We start from the raw sequence: 17,275 nt of genomic DNA, 5'->3' as shown, positions 1-17,275 counted from the left end.
CTTTGTATGCTCGTAGTATGAAGCTATGGAAGTTAGTAAAGAGACAGGGGAACCGTAGGTTTTGCAGTAAACGGAAGTAGAAAATGCGACATTAGAATTAGAGCGTGTTACATCATCGCTTCAATGTCAAGAAGGAATTTATTCCAAATTAATATTTGCCGAGTATCTAATCTTTATGTAAAAATGCTTTAAAAAAGTGTTACATGTCATCTTCAGTAGAAAAATGTTTGCTTTTTAAAAATTACAAATTACAAATGATGACATGGAACACTTGTCGAAACGTTTAGATTAAATAATGTTTACTATATACGGAGTGTCTATTGTGTGGTGTTTAACCAAAATGTAAAATACTATATTATAAAGCGAATTCCAAAAAAGCAAGACATCTTGAGATTGCAAAATATGCATCAAAACAAGACGAGAAGTGAACTGTAAATTTTCGACTTTATTTCAAAGTCATCTTCAGACAGAATGATATTTAAAACCATACATACACATATATATTTACAACGCATGAAAAAAAAATTTCATTTTAAACCATATTTCTTTAAATTGTCGGCTGGTCATGGTTTTTATGTAAAATACTCTTCAACAGAATAGCAGTCGTAATTAATTTGTGCGCTGCGCCTTCGATATCATCCGCTGACTTAATTGGTTGTTATGGTAACGTGGCACACAACCTTATTTTCATTTCTGAGCGATTCTGGAAAAATGGTCGAAGAAAAAAGGGATTTGTTTATTTTGGATGATTTGGACTCTGCAAGAAAGTTCTGGCAGAGAAAGGAGGACTCATTCAAGACCTCACTGTGAGCCTTAGAAAGTTTACAGCGTATTTTTGATAAAAATCATCGAACAAGATCCATCTGTTAAAGTTAACCAAATATTATAATTTGTGTTCTACCATTACGATTCCATTTGTAGACACGATTGTCTAAATGAAACCGTTTCGAGCTTCTTGGACAGACGGCCGGAAAATGCGATTGGTTTGTTTGTGCAAATTTATTTTCTTTACAAATGATTTGGAAAAAGTTTTGTTTTTGTTTACCATTTCATACGAGTAAGTTTGCATTGTTCCCATTGATGAGATCGAACATCATGTTTCAGGTGTCTTCGAAGATTTCTTCTCCGAAATAAGATCACCTCCCAAGACAAAACACGAAGTTCAGGATCAAGTATTGACTTTCATCCATTTCATTTTTATAATGATATAATCGTAGAAATGTTCGAAAAATTGTACCTGGTATTAAATATACTGAAATGGTAACAATACTGTCTTTCCTTAATAGGAAAACACGAAAGAAACAGAACTCAAACTACTAACAGCATCCATCCTAACACAAAAGCTTTTTGAGGTAAATCTCTTGCAGGCTTTATACAGAACTGCATTCAATTCTCTTTGGGTATAATCTCATGGCATCAAACCCCAGTACAAAATATGGAACATACAGAAGGGTAGCTCTTTTCGGAACCTTTGATATTTTTAACTAGTGCATGTTGTGCCAAGAATATTGGTCGCCATTATCCAGCAAGTTGATTACGGTTTTTCACTTGTTTCCAACTGCTGAAATGACTCAAGTCAAAATACTCTAGACTTTATTACTTGGAAATGATATCTGGCACAAGTTGCAAGAAAAAGTTGTAGCCCTTAATAATTAAATGTATTTTCAAGGGAATTTCAAATGTGTTAGTTGGGAGAAATTATTATGCACATTTAATATAAACGAAAAGTTTTTTGAAAATAGACATGTTTCAACATCTCATGATGCCATCTAAACATGTCTATTTTCAAAAAACTTTTCGTTTATATTAAATGTGCATTGGCAATAGTGCTTTTACGAAATTATAGAAATTATTATATTTACCAAAAGAATCCACCATGATCGTATCTTCAAGTGATCCAAATCACTATACAGACCCAAAGTACCACAATGATTCTATCTTGAAGGGATTCTAATTACTATATAGACCATAAATATCCACAATAATCCTATGTAAAAGATCATAATCACTCTATAGACCATAAGTATCCTCAATCATCCTATCTTGAAGTAATCCAAATCACTATACAGACCCAAAGTATCCACAATGATCCTGTCTTGAAGGGATCGTAATCACTGTACAAACCATAAGTATCCACAATAATCCTATGTTAAAGGATCATAATCACTCTATAGACCATAAGTATCCTGCAATGATTCTGTCTTGAAGTTATCTAAATTCCCAATTCTCAACTGTCTACTGTCTATTTAAAATCCTTCAGAAAGATGCAGATAAAGAGGGAGAATTGGAAACTGATGAAGAAGTTGAGACACCATTACCGAATCTTATAAATCTCAATTTCTACTTTGAGCAAGCGGGCATTGGACTTCCTCATGAAGAAATGTTCAATGTGTGGCTTTCGTTGAAAACTCTTGTTGATTCTAAACCTCTTCAGACCGTTAGATTTTGGGGTGAGTCTGATTTCCAAAGCGTTAGAACTTTTGTACACTTGTCATTCTGGTTGATGAAAAAAAGTTCGTATCAAAGATGGGTTTTCTTGAAACCTAGGTGGGAAAGTTTAAAGTGAAGAAATGAGTTCTTTCACCATTTCATAGGTAAAATATTCGGTTTGGAGCACAATTACTACATTGCTGAAGTCGAATATCGCGATGGAGGTCTTGAGGAGGAGGAGGAGCTAGAGGTGATTGTTGAGGATAGCTGTGCTGGTTTACAGTAGGATAGGAGGGGAGGGGGGCTATATTTGACGTATAAATTGACGGAGTTTCTGATGTGTTTTTAAAAAAGCGAGAAGAACGGGAAGAAGAGGAAGAAGATAGTAAAGATAAAGATGACGAAAATGAAAATGGTAAGTTATTGTAAAATACATTATTAAAAATGGTTTAACTATGCACCAGGCTATAGTCAAGGTATAGGGAATTATATGCAGTAGGTCCTCTTTCTGTGCAACTGGCTGCTGTATATTGAATTACACTACTGGCTGGCGTTAGCCATTTCATGATTCCTGTTGGTCAGAAATTGCAATTGACTGGCTGCCACTATGGTAATTACATGCGTAATAAGATATGCGTTGTATGAAAAATTCATGAGAGTGACTATACTCCATACTCTGCTGTAGGGTAGACATCTTCCAAGTTTGTTAATGATGTGTAAATATTTTCAAGTTCACTCACTGTCAAAAACAATAAATTTTTAAAAAAAATGAATAACGACAATGATCTGAAATTTACCTTGCAAGACCCAGTTTCCTGTTTGACCACACCACTTGTACAACGTCTCTATGCGTTTATAAAAAGTGCGTGTTTTTTTTTCACAGACGATGACAGAGACGAAGAAGAGGACGATCTTCCGAAATCAACATGGGTTGCACCCCCCGTCATCCCCAAAGAAGATTACAAATCGGGTGCAAACAAACATGTCTACTTCGTCACGAACACTTGTGAGTTGTTTTATCAATATGAAAAGATTAAAACGATTCAATATTTGATCGATCGCACCTCGCTACTCTAATAACCGCAGCAGTACATTGCATTTCAATTTAAATAAGACCGCGGCGCTTAAACGATTGCTTGCAAGATTGGCTCATGTTATCTCACCCAGTCTCCAGGTCGATGTTGAATCATCAGAAAGACTGCGGAACGTTTCCCCAAGCTCATAAGTCGTTAATGAAGTGTTTCAGATTTTAGAGCCTCCCCCCCTTGATTTTTCTTCACGTGTAAAGTCCTTGTCGAGGCTTTGTTCTTATCTACTACGCCTTAGTGTTTTACACACGTGGACTGGGACTTAGTGGTGTGTACGTGTGGACTGGGCCTAGTTTGTTATAAACTCTTTCATCTTTTTGCAGTCTGTGGATCATGGATAAAATTACCTCACGTTTCGCCTGCTGAAATTAATGCCGCGCGGCAAATAAAGAAATTTTTTACAGGGAGAATTGACGCACCGGTAAAGAAATTAGTAAATTTGCTCACTTGGTGTCTTTCGAAAGATTCCAACTTTCCACTTCCGTTTCTCTCACATAAGGTCGTGAGCTATCCTCCGTTTCCTGGTAACGAGGCGAACTACCTTCGTGCTCAGATCGCTCGGATTACCGCTGGCACGCACATAAGTCCCGCTGGCTACTACGCTTTCGAGGATGAGGAAGAAGAAGAAGAGGAGGAGGGTTGGTGTCTAGTTTTCCGTTTCATCGTGCGCGTAACGTCATGTAAAGTTTTTTTTGTCGACAGTGCGTGAAACTTACGTGGTTAATCCCGAGTTCGAAGGTGTGAATCCCCGCGAGTTATTAGATACCACTGCAAACACTTGGGTACATCATTGTTTGAATATCCTACCTCAGGTATCCCTTGAAGTACTAAATGATCACTTGTAAACTTTTAACTGTCTTTATCAAGTGGTTCGTTAACACTTTAAAACTGTCTCAAACCCCTGAGGACAAATCTTCTTATTTTCTTAAGGGTCGCTGTATTTGGCATAATCCTGTCACGAGAAATGAAGATGACTTTGAAGAAGAAGAACCAGACGACGAAGAAGAAGGGGATGAGGAAATTATGCCAGAAACTGGACCGCCATTGTTGTCATCCATCAGTGAAGATGATGGTTTGTCTTCTGAACTTAAGAAAATTGCCTGAAATATTTGTCAATACTACAAATCTTCTTCCATGTTCATTACTCCTTTGTACACAAATCACCCTAAGTATCACTTGTTGCTCCTTGTATACCTCAAAATCATTTTACAACTACAATATTCAGTTATGAACACAATTCACCTCGAATATCACTTCTTGTTCCTTATCTTCCTCCAAGTCATTTTACAATCACAACTTCCTGTATGTAAGTTATCCCCTAGTATCCCTTCTTGTTCGTCGTCGTCCTCGAGGGATCTTACTTCATAAGCATAATACAAGCGTTTTATATACTGTTTTTCAGGGATAGACAACAAGCCTGCATGGTCGTCGTATCTTTCCTCAAACTTTCTTCCTCAATACGCCATCGCTGTTATGAGATCCAATCGATGGCCAGGAGCGTACGCCTTCGCTCAAGAAATGTAAGATTACCCGATTGCCTTTGCGGTTTCCCGCCTTTTCTTACTCTGAGCCAGTTTTGGCGATGATATTGTTTTAAAACAAGATTAATTCATCGTTACGGTTTGAAAAAGCCTCTCAAATTTAGTTTGTGTGTAGTTTTTGTAGCAAAAACTTATGAAACTATGGTCTAATGTAGCGAAGAAAAGCTTATCCAGAAATTCTTTTGCGCGGGCACGCTTTTTTAACCGTATAAAATTTTCTTGAAAAAACGTCTTTTTTCAACCGAACGTTTTACCAAACCAAGAATATTTTTTGCAATTGTCTACATGAATATCTCCAGTATAAATAAGGCCAAAATTAATACAGATTTATTTCTTAAACAGGAAATTTGAAAACATTTACATCGGTTGGGGTCAGAAATACATGCCCAAAGGTTACACTCCCCCCGTTCTGCCACCTGTCCTTGATGAATACCCCACGGGAGCTGACGTCATTGAAATTGCCGACCCCACCGTTGAAGAGGAAAAGGAAGCGAAAAGCAAGACAGAGGAGGATTTAGAGCCTGGAGACGAGGACGAAGATATTGATGATGAAGACGATGATGATTAATGTCGACGTTGAGCTTTTTGTTTGAACTGGATGGGTGTATAGAATTTGTATATAATAGTTCATGAAATGCCAGATTGTGATGTAATCTGTGTGAATAAATTTGTATATTTCCACATCAATGTTGTAAGTGATCTTTATAAAAATATTTTAATTTTTTTTTAATTCCTTATATGTATTGTTGGAAACGCTTAGTCCAAATATGGCAAGCAATTTCGCAATGTTATATTTGATTTTGAAGTTTAAAGTTTGATTTCTCGATATGCTTCCACTGGTGATTGTGCAAAAACTTTCAATATGTCAAACATTAGATAGCTGCTTATTTTTCAATTTACGTAGCGAAAAAATTTTCAAACGTGTTCAGTAGAACCATTCTGAAAAAGCTTTGTTTAAAAAGGTGGCCTCCCCGGCGGGGAATCGAACCCCGGTCTCCCGCGTGACAGGCGGGGATACTCACCACTATACTACCGAGGAACACATATGCAATGTTAATTATTAAATTAATAAAAATATTAATTTTGAATTTTTCAAAATGTATACTATGATCTTAGATTGGAAAAATTTTTCAATTTTTTTTAAAGAGTTCATTCATATTTTATTCATATAACATGTTCTACTAGATCAACCGACAATCAATTTTTGTGTTGGTTGTCAAACAAAATTTCTTCAACATTTCTAATTCTACCACTACGATCTCCGACAATTTTAATTTACGCGGGCTGTGCGGGTATGTCCTCATGTTTTCTGACGTCATTCAATATTCGAGAAATTATGACGTAATTTATCAGGTGATCAAAACATTTTACACTTTGTCGTTGATTTTGTTGCTTTCGATATTCTGGCAAGCCCGAAGCTCTTTTCTTAAAGAAACAGACTTTTCAACGAGTACAAATCTTTTTATTTGACGCCGAGTGTTCCACAGAAGCTATGAAGTGGGCCTTCAAGGAAGAGCATACGATCGGTATTATATATTTTCAGGTTTTAGGATGGAAGCTGAATGGACGTATACAATGTTATTTTGTATTTGCAGATGTCAGGCGTGCAGAATCCGCCAAAATTCGCACAAAGTATCCGGATCGAATCCCCGTTAGTATTCACACACGCTTCCTTCGTTGTATTTTGTTATTGACGACAGTATTGGCTCTGCTTTTTCGTAGGTAGTTGTTGAAAAGGCACCAAAATCGACCATCCCCGATATTGACAAGCGAAAGTTTCTCGTTCCAAATGACTTAACAGGTTCAATGTTCTCCTTAAATTATCAACGAAGCGACACCTTTGTTGCTAAGATAATATAGCCTATTTAAGTTCTCTTAGTCTTCATGTCTAAACTATTCCTTTCACTATTTACAGTTGCTCAATTTATGTATATTATACGTAAAAGAATTCAACTTGCTCCTGAGAAAGCGATGTTTTTATTCGTCAACAAAGTTCTTCCCACCACAAGGTAAACTTCGGAAACGTCGCTCTCCTGCATCTTTGAATAAACTTGTTATCCGTTTATTGTAAATTGTGGGGAATTGTCTTTTAATGTTAGAAAACCTGTGTCTTGTTCTTAAAAGTCTTCCATATATGGCGTATGTAATGGGGAATTTTTCCATGAGTTTACATGATTTCGTTTTGATTTGAATTTTGAACGAAACCTTTCGTTTTGAAGTCCGAGTACACAAAACAAAATATACTCAAGGGCGTTGAAGCTTTGAGAGGCTTGAGTTCATAGTGGATATAACAGTGACATAAGGCAGAACAATAGTGCATTTTTGGAATATTTACTGCATACGAACCATTTACAATGTTGTTGTAAACATTTTGAAGTTCATCATAACCCATATTTTTTTACATTCAATGTTATGCCTTCTGTTGGCAATCTATTATCAAAATATTGTTCGGTTGTCTGTCATGCATTCCAAAGTACATACCTAGCATGAAGGCAGTTTTCCAAAGGCCTGCAAAGACTTGATGACATTTTTTCAATTACATAGCTTCTTGACATAACTGTTTTCACTATGGCTTCTGCAATAGAGTCACTATGCTTTTTAAGATATTTTGAAAAAGTAATTTATTTCATTCCCTATTTTCATTAAATTTAAAGAAAAGAAATAGCATTATCTTAAATTGTATCTTGCCATTGACCATTTATCGTTAACAGTGACAAATACAGCCTGTTCATTTAGTTATATTCAGAATTTTTTTTTGCTCGCCCACTGTGAAAACTATGAATTTCTAAAGAAATACAGAACAAATATGTTCTGTAATGTACTTGGCTTAAGTACAACATGTGTGCTGTTGTAGCATTTGTTGTTTTGTGTTTAAGTTTGTTCGATGCTGTCAATCATTAGTGTTTTATGATTCTAGCTCCACAATGGGGGCCATCTATGAAGAACACAAAGACGAAGATGGATTCCTGTACATAGCTTACAGTGGCGAGAACACCTTTGGGCAATAAGCACGCACAAACAATTTTCAAACTTTCTCAAGTATGACTATTTTGGTATGATTATAACTGATTGTCGTAGGTTTTAACACACAGGTAAAATAAAAATGGCACCAAGAACATGTACATATCATATAAAGCAATATATCTTGGTCAAATTCACAATGTTCCTTTTCTTTAGGTGTATTTCATATTAATTTTCAATGAAACCTGTATTTGTAGTTCTGTCAAGTTGAATAAACGGTGTTATTTTAAAAAAGAAAATAAATCATACAAATGTAGGATTATGGCTACAAATGTATTCACTTTCCTTTCAAATGGAAAAAGCGATTATTTTGCCGAAGAGAAATACTTTGATTTTTTGCGATTTTTTTATGGGTAAAAGAATAGAGTGGGTGGATGGATTGTCAAGGTTGTAGAGAAGGGGAGGGAATGCATTTCATTCTCAGCACCTCTAGCAGTAAATCTCTTATACAGTTTGGTTAAAAATTGAAATATTCGCTGGAAAATTTACTTGTCACGTTAATTATCGAGGCAGACGGTAATTCTTTCCAACTTCTTAGAGCGAATACATTTACACAGATTGAAACTTAATTTGGCCATTTAAGAAATTTTATTGAGTAACTTGTCGTCTTTAAAACATCATTTATCTGAGTGATTTTTAGCATTTGAAGTTTGAATACATGAAATTACAAGTTATTTATAGTTTATGACTTTACAAAACTCTCATAGATCGTCATTACCATCACAATGGCTATGGTAATGAATAATGCTAATGTTCAAAGTTTTGATCAACTTCCAAAAGTCAATATTTACTTTCATCGTGCGATATTCGCTGAAATTTTTAGTTTAAAAAACTCTGCAACAATTCGTACACCACACATAGGTGACATTACTGACGAAACCCTTCATCTTGTCCCTGACTCAGGAAGAAGCACTTGAGGAGAGAAAGAAGTTATGTAAATTTTATGATAAACATGTAAATATTTAGCGAAATAATTGTGTTAACGATGGATTTTTTTACTTGCAACTTGATGTTTGTTTAAGACTAAGCCGACTGCTGGCAAAATGGCCGGACGAGGTCGGCCTAAGAAAGTGTTTACGTCTTGTGAGGTTTCTCGGCACAATTCACCAGGAGATTTATGGATTGTCATCGACAACAAAGTGGATGATATTTCAGAATTTGTTTATGAGGTAGGCGCGCCTTGACACAGTGTTGTTTTTAAAAAAATAAGCGATGCATCGGTTTTTTATGATTACACTTGAGAAGATAAGTGATAAGTGATAACATCAATACATACGCTATATATCCCCGGCTCAAACACAAAAAAAACATAACGTTTTACGTTAAAAAAGTACGTGCCTTCTTTAGCCAGGGTCACCTGGTATCAAGAACAGACTGCGATGGTATTAAGAAGTGATACATAATCCACAACAGATTGGATTCTAGGTTATTGCATGGGCTTTACTTAACAAATAAAAACCAAACACTTTTGTTCTCTAATATAAAACAAATTCCGAAGAAGCAAGACATCTTGAGATTGCAAAATATGAATCAAAACAAGACGAGAAGTAAACTGTACATTTTCGACTTTATTTCAAAGTCATCCTCATCATTCTGTCTGAGGATTACTTTGAAATAAAGTCGAAAATTTACAGTTTACTTCTCGTCTTGTTTTGATTCATATTTTGCAATCTCAAGATGTCTTGCTTCTTCAAAATTTGTTTTATACTATACTTCTTTAAATTGTCGGCTGGTCATGGTTTTTGTTCTCTTAGACAAGTCAATTTTTTTACGCGTCCAGACAATTTTAAATTATGTGAACCGGACGTTAACGATATCGACAAATGCTTTTCTGTAGTGTGACGTGTAATGAACTCTGCCATTTTCTTCAATTGTCGCATTGAGTATTGTGTATTTAAAGTTAGTCTGTAACAAACATTTTATTATTTATAATGTGTCTGACCATTTAAAATATGTGACAAATTTCTTTAAAACAAACAAGTTTCGGCATACTTTATGCCGTCTTCAGGTGCGAGGGGAGTCAATAGGGAGCTTTAGCTAGAGTACGACTACGACAGCGAATACGAAGTTTGAGCGTGTAAGGGAATAGCATGAGGAAGTTTGTTGAGATAAAATGTTTGTGTTAGACGAAAACTGACAAAAACTCACACATATTCAGACACTTACTCTCGTCACCACACTGCAAAAGCAATTACACAATCCTGTTTCCATATCTTAGACACCGCTCACACTCCTTTCGCCACTCAAAAAAGCCATTTATATAAAAAACGTAAACCTAACCTCAACAAACAAATACAACATCTTAACAGTATCTTTGACCTGTAAATAGCATTTAATACCTTATCAGATATTATTCATTGTAGTTTTTTTCCTTCTTTTACAAAACCTAACACAAACATTTTATAACACCTTATTCAACTGTAAATAATTATTCATAACTTCCATACTTCCACTTTATCACTATGACATATTATCATGTAAACTTCCTATATTTATTCACTTCGCACTGAAGATGGCATAAAGTATGCCGAAACACGTTTGTTTTAAAGAAATTTGTATCTGACCTTTGCAGCATCCTGGTGGTGATTTAGTGCTATACAATAAAGGAGGTTAGTCTTACGAATCAATTTTTGCAATTCTCGCAATAGTGTCACTAATGTCTGTTTATTTATTTAATTGTGTGAAGAAACATTGCCACTTGTATGTCTTAACACCGAAATTCCCGCCTGTTTCCAAAATTGTAAGATCTCTTTTTATTTGGTTGGTTTTTTTACAGGAGAGGATGCAACTGAAGACTTCCACCGCATTGGACATTCAGAGAGTGCCATGCAACTGATGAGCGACTACTGTATTTGCAAATTTTCCAATAATACCAGTTCTTAGAAATTGACAGCATTTTCTGATCTTGTTCCTTTCCAATAATTTGGTTCCATTGCACTATTAGTCGCTTGGTTAAACGAGAGTGAACAGATTTTAAGCAGAAATTTCCCCGTTGTAAAGCTGATTGAAACTTGTCAGGGAATGTCAGACAATGCGGAGATGTCCTGTTCTGAAAATCTTTACTTAATTGAAATTGAATTTTATAAACGGTGTGTTTAAATTAAGTTAAAGTTATGCTCTTTACCATAGAACTATTTATTTAAGAATATACAAAAGTTATTCAGCCAATGGGGTAAGGTCTTCTATAATTATTGACCAATCAGAGTGTACAGTATAAATTGACAGTGACGAGCACCCTTGGACCCGGTGTGTGGAGGTGCCAGGATTTGCCGTAAATTTGATACATACTTCTTACAGGGAACACGGTTTACGTTAAATTTGCGTTATTTTCATCATATTTTTACCAAAATGTCTAAAGAGAAAAAGGAATATTCCTTAGCTGAGGTCCAAAAGCATAATACCGCGGAATCTTTATGGCTCGTCATTCATAATTTAGTGTATGATGTGACTAAATTTATGGACGAGGTTTGTTATTCGCTCGTATCCTTCTATCCAATGTATTATCTACTACTTTAGAAGGTTTTAATGGGTGCTTTAAAGAGCATAAGATGGCCGGCTATGTATTGCAACTGGTTGAATAATGTGTTATTTATTGAGCGAATACAGTGATCTTTGAAGTCGTCGATATTTTCAAGATTTTGACATCGGAAAACTTAGTATATTGATGTCTTTCATACATTCAAAGTTATATCTTGGGAGGCAGATAAACAGAGCTCACTCAAAATGACTACGCTTAGCTTTTTATCTCAATTTTGTGGCATAACCAATTTCATTTAGTCCCTGATTGGTGCAAGTATTAACCTGGGTTGGACTGTTTTCCCTGTTTTATTTGTGTAAATTCAGGTGGTATTGTTAAAACATCGCATTGAAATCATTTAAAATGTCCAACACTAAAATTATTACATTATCAGCATGTCAACATGGGCTCTGGGCTCCCTGTGCAAAGATGAATGTCACATGTAATTCACATGCACCATTTTTATGAATCTTCACATCAAATGCTTGCAAAATAAAGAAGACTATCTAATTTAGGAAAGTAATGGGGAAGAAACAAGAAAAATATTTCTCTGCGTGATGCAGAATCAACTGGTCTCCTCAAGTGACTAAACTGTTTAGGTGACACACCTAACCAGGTGACAAGCTGTGCCACTTGCTCTGATTGTAAAACAGATATTTACTGTCACCTGGCAGTAGCATAGCCAGCTTTTAAGTTTGGTTAATTTAAATAAGTTTTAGATCATTGGCATTGTTTCATTAGAAATCTATTGCTTTTACAAGTTAGTGAACACCAAATTATTTACATAGCACAAACAGACTTTTGGCCTAGCTACATTCATCATTGGTCACTTTTTGTAAGGAGGCAGTTAAATGTGTGCCAACTTTTGTAGCTCTTCAGAAGGCAGTGTCATTTGGTATAATATTTCATGATGTAAAGATGAAGTAGTAAAACGTACTAGCAATAGGCTGTGCCCCCCCCCGTGTCTTAAAACACAACATCTTTAATTACATATCCCAACTTAAGTGATTCTTTTTTTTAACGATCAGCATCCAGGCGGTGAGGAAGTTTTGTTAGAGGAAGCAGGTAAAATATATATTTCTTAATGAACATTTTGTGATTTGCACGTTTGATAAAATTTTGTTTTGCTTACAAAGGAACACATGCAACAGAACTCTTCGAAGATGTTGGCCACTCGGACGATGCAAGAGAGCTGATGAATGAGTATTGCATAGGAAAAATAGCTGAGGTAATTCTGATATAGCATTGTGCAATGGTGAAGCCGAACCCAGTTTTACTTGCAAAGAAAATTGATCAACAGTATTATTTCTCATTTCTTAAACACAAAAATATTTGCATTGTATGAGTAAAAATTAGGCTAGCTGGCAAAAAGTTTTATGTATGGTGGGGGCTGCAGTCAAGGTAGTTAGGCATTATTTGCTGGAAAATTGTGTAAATTAGGTGATTTAAGATTTAAAATGTGCCATCCTCCCATTGTATGCCCATGCTGGATATTATTGTGGTATTTTTTGTGTCAACACAATTTTTTAAGCTCTGTTTTTGAACCAGGTGTCTAAGTATTCATCCACAGGGTTTGTTTTGGCTAAATGCTAGAATATAGAAATTGTCATATCATTCTGTCTTACACATCACCATGACAACTGTAAGCTTTTACTAATCAGATGATGTTTATTTTTTAGGAGGATAGAGCGCCTGATTTTGTACTGGTACAAATCTACTTCTTCATTCATTACCCAAATCAGCAAAAGCTCAATTTAAAAACAAGCAGTAGTCTCACTCCACTCTACAACTTTGTGCTGTATATTTAAATTAGATTACTGGCTGCAACTAGCCACCAAAGTGCTCCTATTGATAAGGAAATACAATTGACTGGCTGCAACTATGCTAATCACATGCATAATAAGATATGTGCAACACAAAAAAATTCAATAGAGTGGGACTACTGTTTGTTTATACACTGTGGCAAAAGTAAAATTGATGCTTAAATTTATATGTAATATTGAAATATTAGACATTTGAAATCAGCTTGCATAGGGAGTGTGTCGGAGAATGGTGTGCTACTGACATATTTGTCTTTGTACATCATCCATGCTTGTGGGTCCTGAGAATGACTGTTGAACACACTAATTGTCCTTCTTAGGACTCCACTAACTTGCACAATCAATATCTAGAAACATGAATTGATACTTCAGTGTTCAAACCATTTACCTAATATGTGATATTTAAAAGAACATCCATATTGTAATATTGTTATTTTTTAGTTTTTAAGCAAATTAACTCATGTAAGCTTTCATAATCTCTCATTTCAAGGAGGAGCCAGAGAGAGAAACAAAAAGAGTGCTTTTGTGTAATGGACACTGGAAGTAATGGTTCTAAAATATCATTAAGTGAAGGATAATGTTATGAAGAGCACTAACCAATAGCAATAAATGCATCATTTTGTTTAATTTAGAACTATTGGCTTGTGCTCTTTACTTAAAACAGTTCTTTTAAAAATATTATATTACTTTTACCATTCACTGTGGTATTTTCTATCTTTAGAACTATTTTCAGATATCTCACCACGAAAAAGTCTCTATTTTAGTATGTTATTTTTGAGAGGGATTAGTCTTATTGACATTCAAGGTTCACCATCTGGGCAGTAGAAGGTGATAATGAGGAGTATACAGTATTAGCATTGGGTAGTAAACAGTTATAACTTGGGGATGCATGGCATTGGCATGGGATGTAGGCAGTATCTGTCTTAACATAGCGAGGGGGCTCATTGCATTACCATGGGAATTAGAAAGGATAATCATAGGGACCAATTGCCAAAGTAAACATGAAAAATGAATTGTTTATATTCATGTGATAAATTGTTTTTGATATTTTATAGTGCATTGTCTTGGTTGATACCTACAGCAATCAGCATTGGAATTGTTGTTGTGGCAGCATATAAATCTTCAACAAGTTAAGACTTTGAGGCGTAGGCAATGATTTTTAACCGTATCACATTGTAAATCAAAAATAAAGGGAAAAATAGTGAATCTTTATGCAAATTTAAGTATTTTTAATTTGTGTTGCAATGAAAAGGGTTGAATGTGTGTTCTGTTGGCATTCAGGGGGGGATAATTTTAAGTGCAATTGGGACCTGTGGGTAAGGCATAACTTCCCATGTCAAGAACTTCCATAGGTCTTTACTTCCCATGTCAAAAATTCTAGGATTTATGATTTCTCTGGTCCAAATATCCCATGGGTCTTACATTCCCAGAACAAACATCCCATGAGTTAACTCAGGTCAAAAAAACCCCGTGGGTCATAACTTCTCCGATGAAAATAATCCCTGGCGTGATAACCGCCTAGGTCAAACATCCTATAGGTCATTAATTCCCAGGTCAAAAATCCCATGGGTCTTTTCTCTGTTCAGTCACATGTTCGTTGATGAAAACGACCGTAAATGTGAAAGCTTTTGTTCATCATTTTTCGACTTGAAAATTAGTCTTAAGTTGAATAAGGATTCAAATTATGTGTGCACGATAAACTTAATGTCTGTTGACAATGAAAAGCTGACTTTAAGAATATTTCGTCTGATTACACAACGATTAACGATGACGTCTGTATATTTCAACAAACCATCCCGCCTTACATAGCGCTTTTGGCCTATGCACCATGGGCCGGAGAGCGATACTTCTTTTATATAATTTGTATTAAAGTGGCGATATACTCTTCTTAGTTTTGAATTTATTCCGGGTTTTAACGAATATGGCGATATTTTTTGTTAAAGGGAAGATATTGGCCAAACACGAAGTCGTCATCGTCGGGGGAGGGAGAGGGAGGAGGGTGTAAGGTAGGTGTGGTAGCTCCTCCCGTGAACACGTGTTTTGTTAGACATTTTCAAGAGGGCAAACCATTTTAAAACGCAATATTCAATAAAAGGTAGAATTTGCGTTTTAATTAGAAAGAAGTGTCTTATATCCGTCAAACTTCCTTTTTTAGTTATGTAACAACTTTTTAAACAGTTAAATATTTATGCTTTAATGCTGAACCGGCAATGTCTCCGTGGCAACGTTGATTTGATTGGTTGCTCTTTGGCCGTTGATGGGCTAGACGGAGGTGTGCGAAAATATTTGGCAAAGAACTGTCAAATTTTGTTTGAACGTAGATATTTCGAAACGTAACTGCTATAATTGTTAATTTCTGTTCATTTCTGTAAAACATTATCGATGGAACAAGGTGTGTATGGTTTTTGTTTGTAACGATAGATTGTTCGTCACTTTGTGTAGAATTGATGTACAACTCTTTTTGTTATCTAACTAAAAATTTATTCGTGAATTCGGCTCTTGTTTGTTGTCTTCATTTTGTTTTGCTGTCGTTTGTGTTAAGGAACTTTCTCTGTTGAAAACAGTCGACCACTTCAACCTTACTAAATTACTCATAGTTTCGGTAGGATTAAATAGTTTAGTGGAGATTCGCATGCCATTAATATTTTTAATATCCCCGAAGTCACCACAAACAACGTGGCAGAATTTTGTTTTTTGGGCTCAATATTATGCAAATCTTATCTCTATTTCTACCTTGGTTTTCGTTCAGTATTGAGAATAATCAGTTACGTTTCAAGTATTTTGCTGCCACAGAACAGCCTCTTACCAGTGATGAAGTCAGCCTGAACTTTTACAACTACAATGCAAATTTTATAGCAAAATTGGCGTTCATTTCTTTAGAAAACTGATTTCATTCATTTTTCTTCCTACAGTGAATGAAAACAGAAATGTTTGCACAGCAGAAGCCAAAAAACTGCCACTTTCAACTGATTTTTCGGGAAAACACACTTTTTCATGGGTTTGCCTATATTAGTTTTGTTGATGAATATTTAAACGTGAGCAATTAACTTGTATTTAAAATACATCCGGTGATTAAACTTTCAAAAAGCATAATTTAAACGTCTGACTGACCTCGTGGCACCACATACCACAATTGCACGCTTGTCTAGATTGAAACCACGAACGTTCAAAGCTTCATATGACGAGTCTCTTTTAGCTAATTCTTCACGGTGATAGAAAATCAGTTTAGTTAAAGAGGATTGTTCGGATTATCTCGCGTTTAAAGATCAGATTCCACAGCAGAAATGCTGCCAAACAACTCCACTCAAAAGGTATTTAAATTCAATGGCATTATGACATGGCAAGATCAACTTAGATTTTGTATGTCTGTAGCTACGTTTGTTTAAACCACCCTTTTGTGGCAATAATGTTAACTTCGTAAAAACTTTAATTGTGCAAAAATTGTGCTTCGCGACGACACGAATGATACACACCAACCGTTGGAGAGTCTGTCGGTTTTTACTCCTACGATGAAAATATTTTTGTGTTCATTCACTGAAAAAACAATGAATGGAAATTATGTAATTCATTTTTAAAGACATGAATAGCAATTTTGCTGGAAAATTTACGTTTATGGAGTAAATTTAAGGTTGGTTTCGACGCGTTGCTCTGTGATAGCAGACCACATTCGACCTCAAACCTCCCAGGCAGAGGAAAGATAAACCGTTTACAATCAATGCAAAGATTTCATGAACAATGAGTTTCAAAATCCTGTTCATGACGTACAAAGTAATGTTGGAGGGCAACACTTATATTCTTCCAACACAGAGTACTATGAAATGCAGAAAATCATCTCGTGTGATTTTTGTGTGAGCGCCA

At 35.5% G+C, this 17,275-nt stretch overlaps 4 protein-coding genes, 1 non-coding gene and 1 pseudogene across 5 annotated transcripts in view; 5 read left to right on the top strand and 1 right to left on the bottom strand.

Annotated features, from left to right (window-relative positions):
• Positions 1–666: 666 nt before the first annotated feature.
• LOC124437314 (radial spoke head protein 4 homolog A-like) lies at positions 667–5,746 on the top strand. Its single transcript, XM_046987297.1, has 14 exons — positions 667–806; positions 922–983; positions 1,105–1,172; positions 1,287–1,352; positions 2,261–2,450; positions 2,595–2,680; positions 2,785–2,845; positions 3,314–3,436; positions 3,842–3,939; positions 4,018–4,156; positions 4,221–4,330; positions 4,449–4,590; positions 4,921–5,038; positions 5,402–5,746. The coding sequence occupies exons 1-14, from the start codon at positions 712–714 to the stop codon at positions 5,625–5,627; spliced, it is 1,584 nt and encodes a 527-aa protein (XP_046843253.1). The 5' UTR covers positions 667–711; the 3' UTR covers positions 5,628–5,746.
• A 280-nt stretch (positions 5,747–6,026) lies between these two features.
• On the bottom strand, positions 6,027–6,098 carry Trnad-guc. The gene has a single exon. It is a non-coding gene; the product is annotated as a tRNA-Asp (tRNA).
• Positions 6,099–6,410: 312 nt separating this feature from the next.
• On the top strand, positions 6,411–8,336 carry LOC124436993 (autophagy-related protein 8-like). Its single transcript, XM_046986998.1, has 5 exons — positions 6,411–6,585; positions 6,655–6,710; positions 6,782–6,860; positions 6,975–7,068; positions 7,977–8,336. The coding sequence occupies exons 1-5, from the start codon at positions 6,552–6,554 to the stop codon at positions 8,065–8,067; spliced, it is 354 nt and encodes a 117-aa protein (XP_046842954.1). The 5' UTR covers positions 6,411–6,551; the 3' UTR covers positions 8,068–8,336.
• Positions 8,337–8,738: 402 nt separating this feature from the next.
• LOC124436605 (cytochrome b5-like) lies at positions 8,739–11,252 on the top strand. Its single transcript, XM_046986579.1, has 3 exons — positions 8,739–9,249; positions 10,653–10,689; positions 10,857–11,252. Exons 1-3 carry the CDS (start codon positions 9,124–9,126, stop codon positions 10,961–10,963), a joined length of 270 nt encoding a protein of 89 aa, XP_046842535.1. The 5' UTR covers positions 8,739–9,123; the 3' UTR covers positions 10,964–11,252.
• Positions 11,253–11,314: 62 nt separating this feature from the next.
• Positions 11,315–17,275, top strand: part of LOC124436604 (cytochrome b5-like) — an 83,070-nt gene continuing 77,109 nt past the window's right edge. Inside the window, exons 1-4 of the mRNA XM_046986578.1 lie at positions 11,315–11,545; positions 12,626–12,662; positions 12,734–12,825; positions 13,277–13,303. Of these exons, the coding sequence (XP_046842534.1) occupies positions 11,429–11,545; positions 12,626–12,662; positions 12,734–12,825; positions 13,277–13,303 (273 nt within the window). The 5' untranslated portion in view covers positions 11,315–11,428. The remainder of the gene's footprint in view (positions 11,546–12,625; positions 12,663–12,733; positions 12,826–13,276; positions 13,304–17,275) is intronic.
• The window catches only part of LOC124436600, a 30,179-nt pseudogene continuing 28,260 nt past the window's right edge, over positions 15,357–17,275 (top strand).

The sequence above is a fragment of the Xenia sp. Carnegie-2017 genome, unplaced genomic scaffold, assembly GCF_021976095.1.
Source record: "Xenia sp. Carnegie-2017 unplaced genomic scaffold, XeniaSp_v1 HiC_scaffold_16, whole genome shotgun sequence".
Lineage (NCBI taxonomy): Eukaryota > Metazoa > Cnidaria > Anthozoa > Malacalcyonacea > Xeniidae > Xenia > Xenia sp. Carnegie-2017.
Note: the sequence above shows the minus strand (reverse complement) of the source record. Positions and strands in the feature narration are given on the sequence as shown.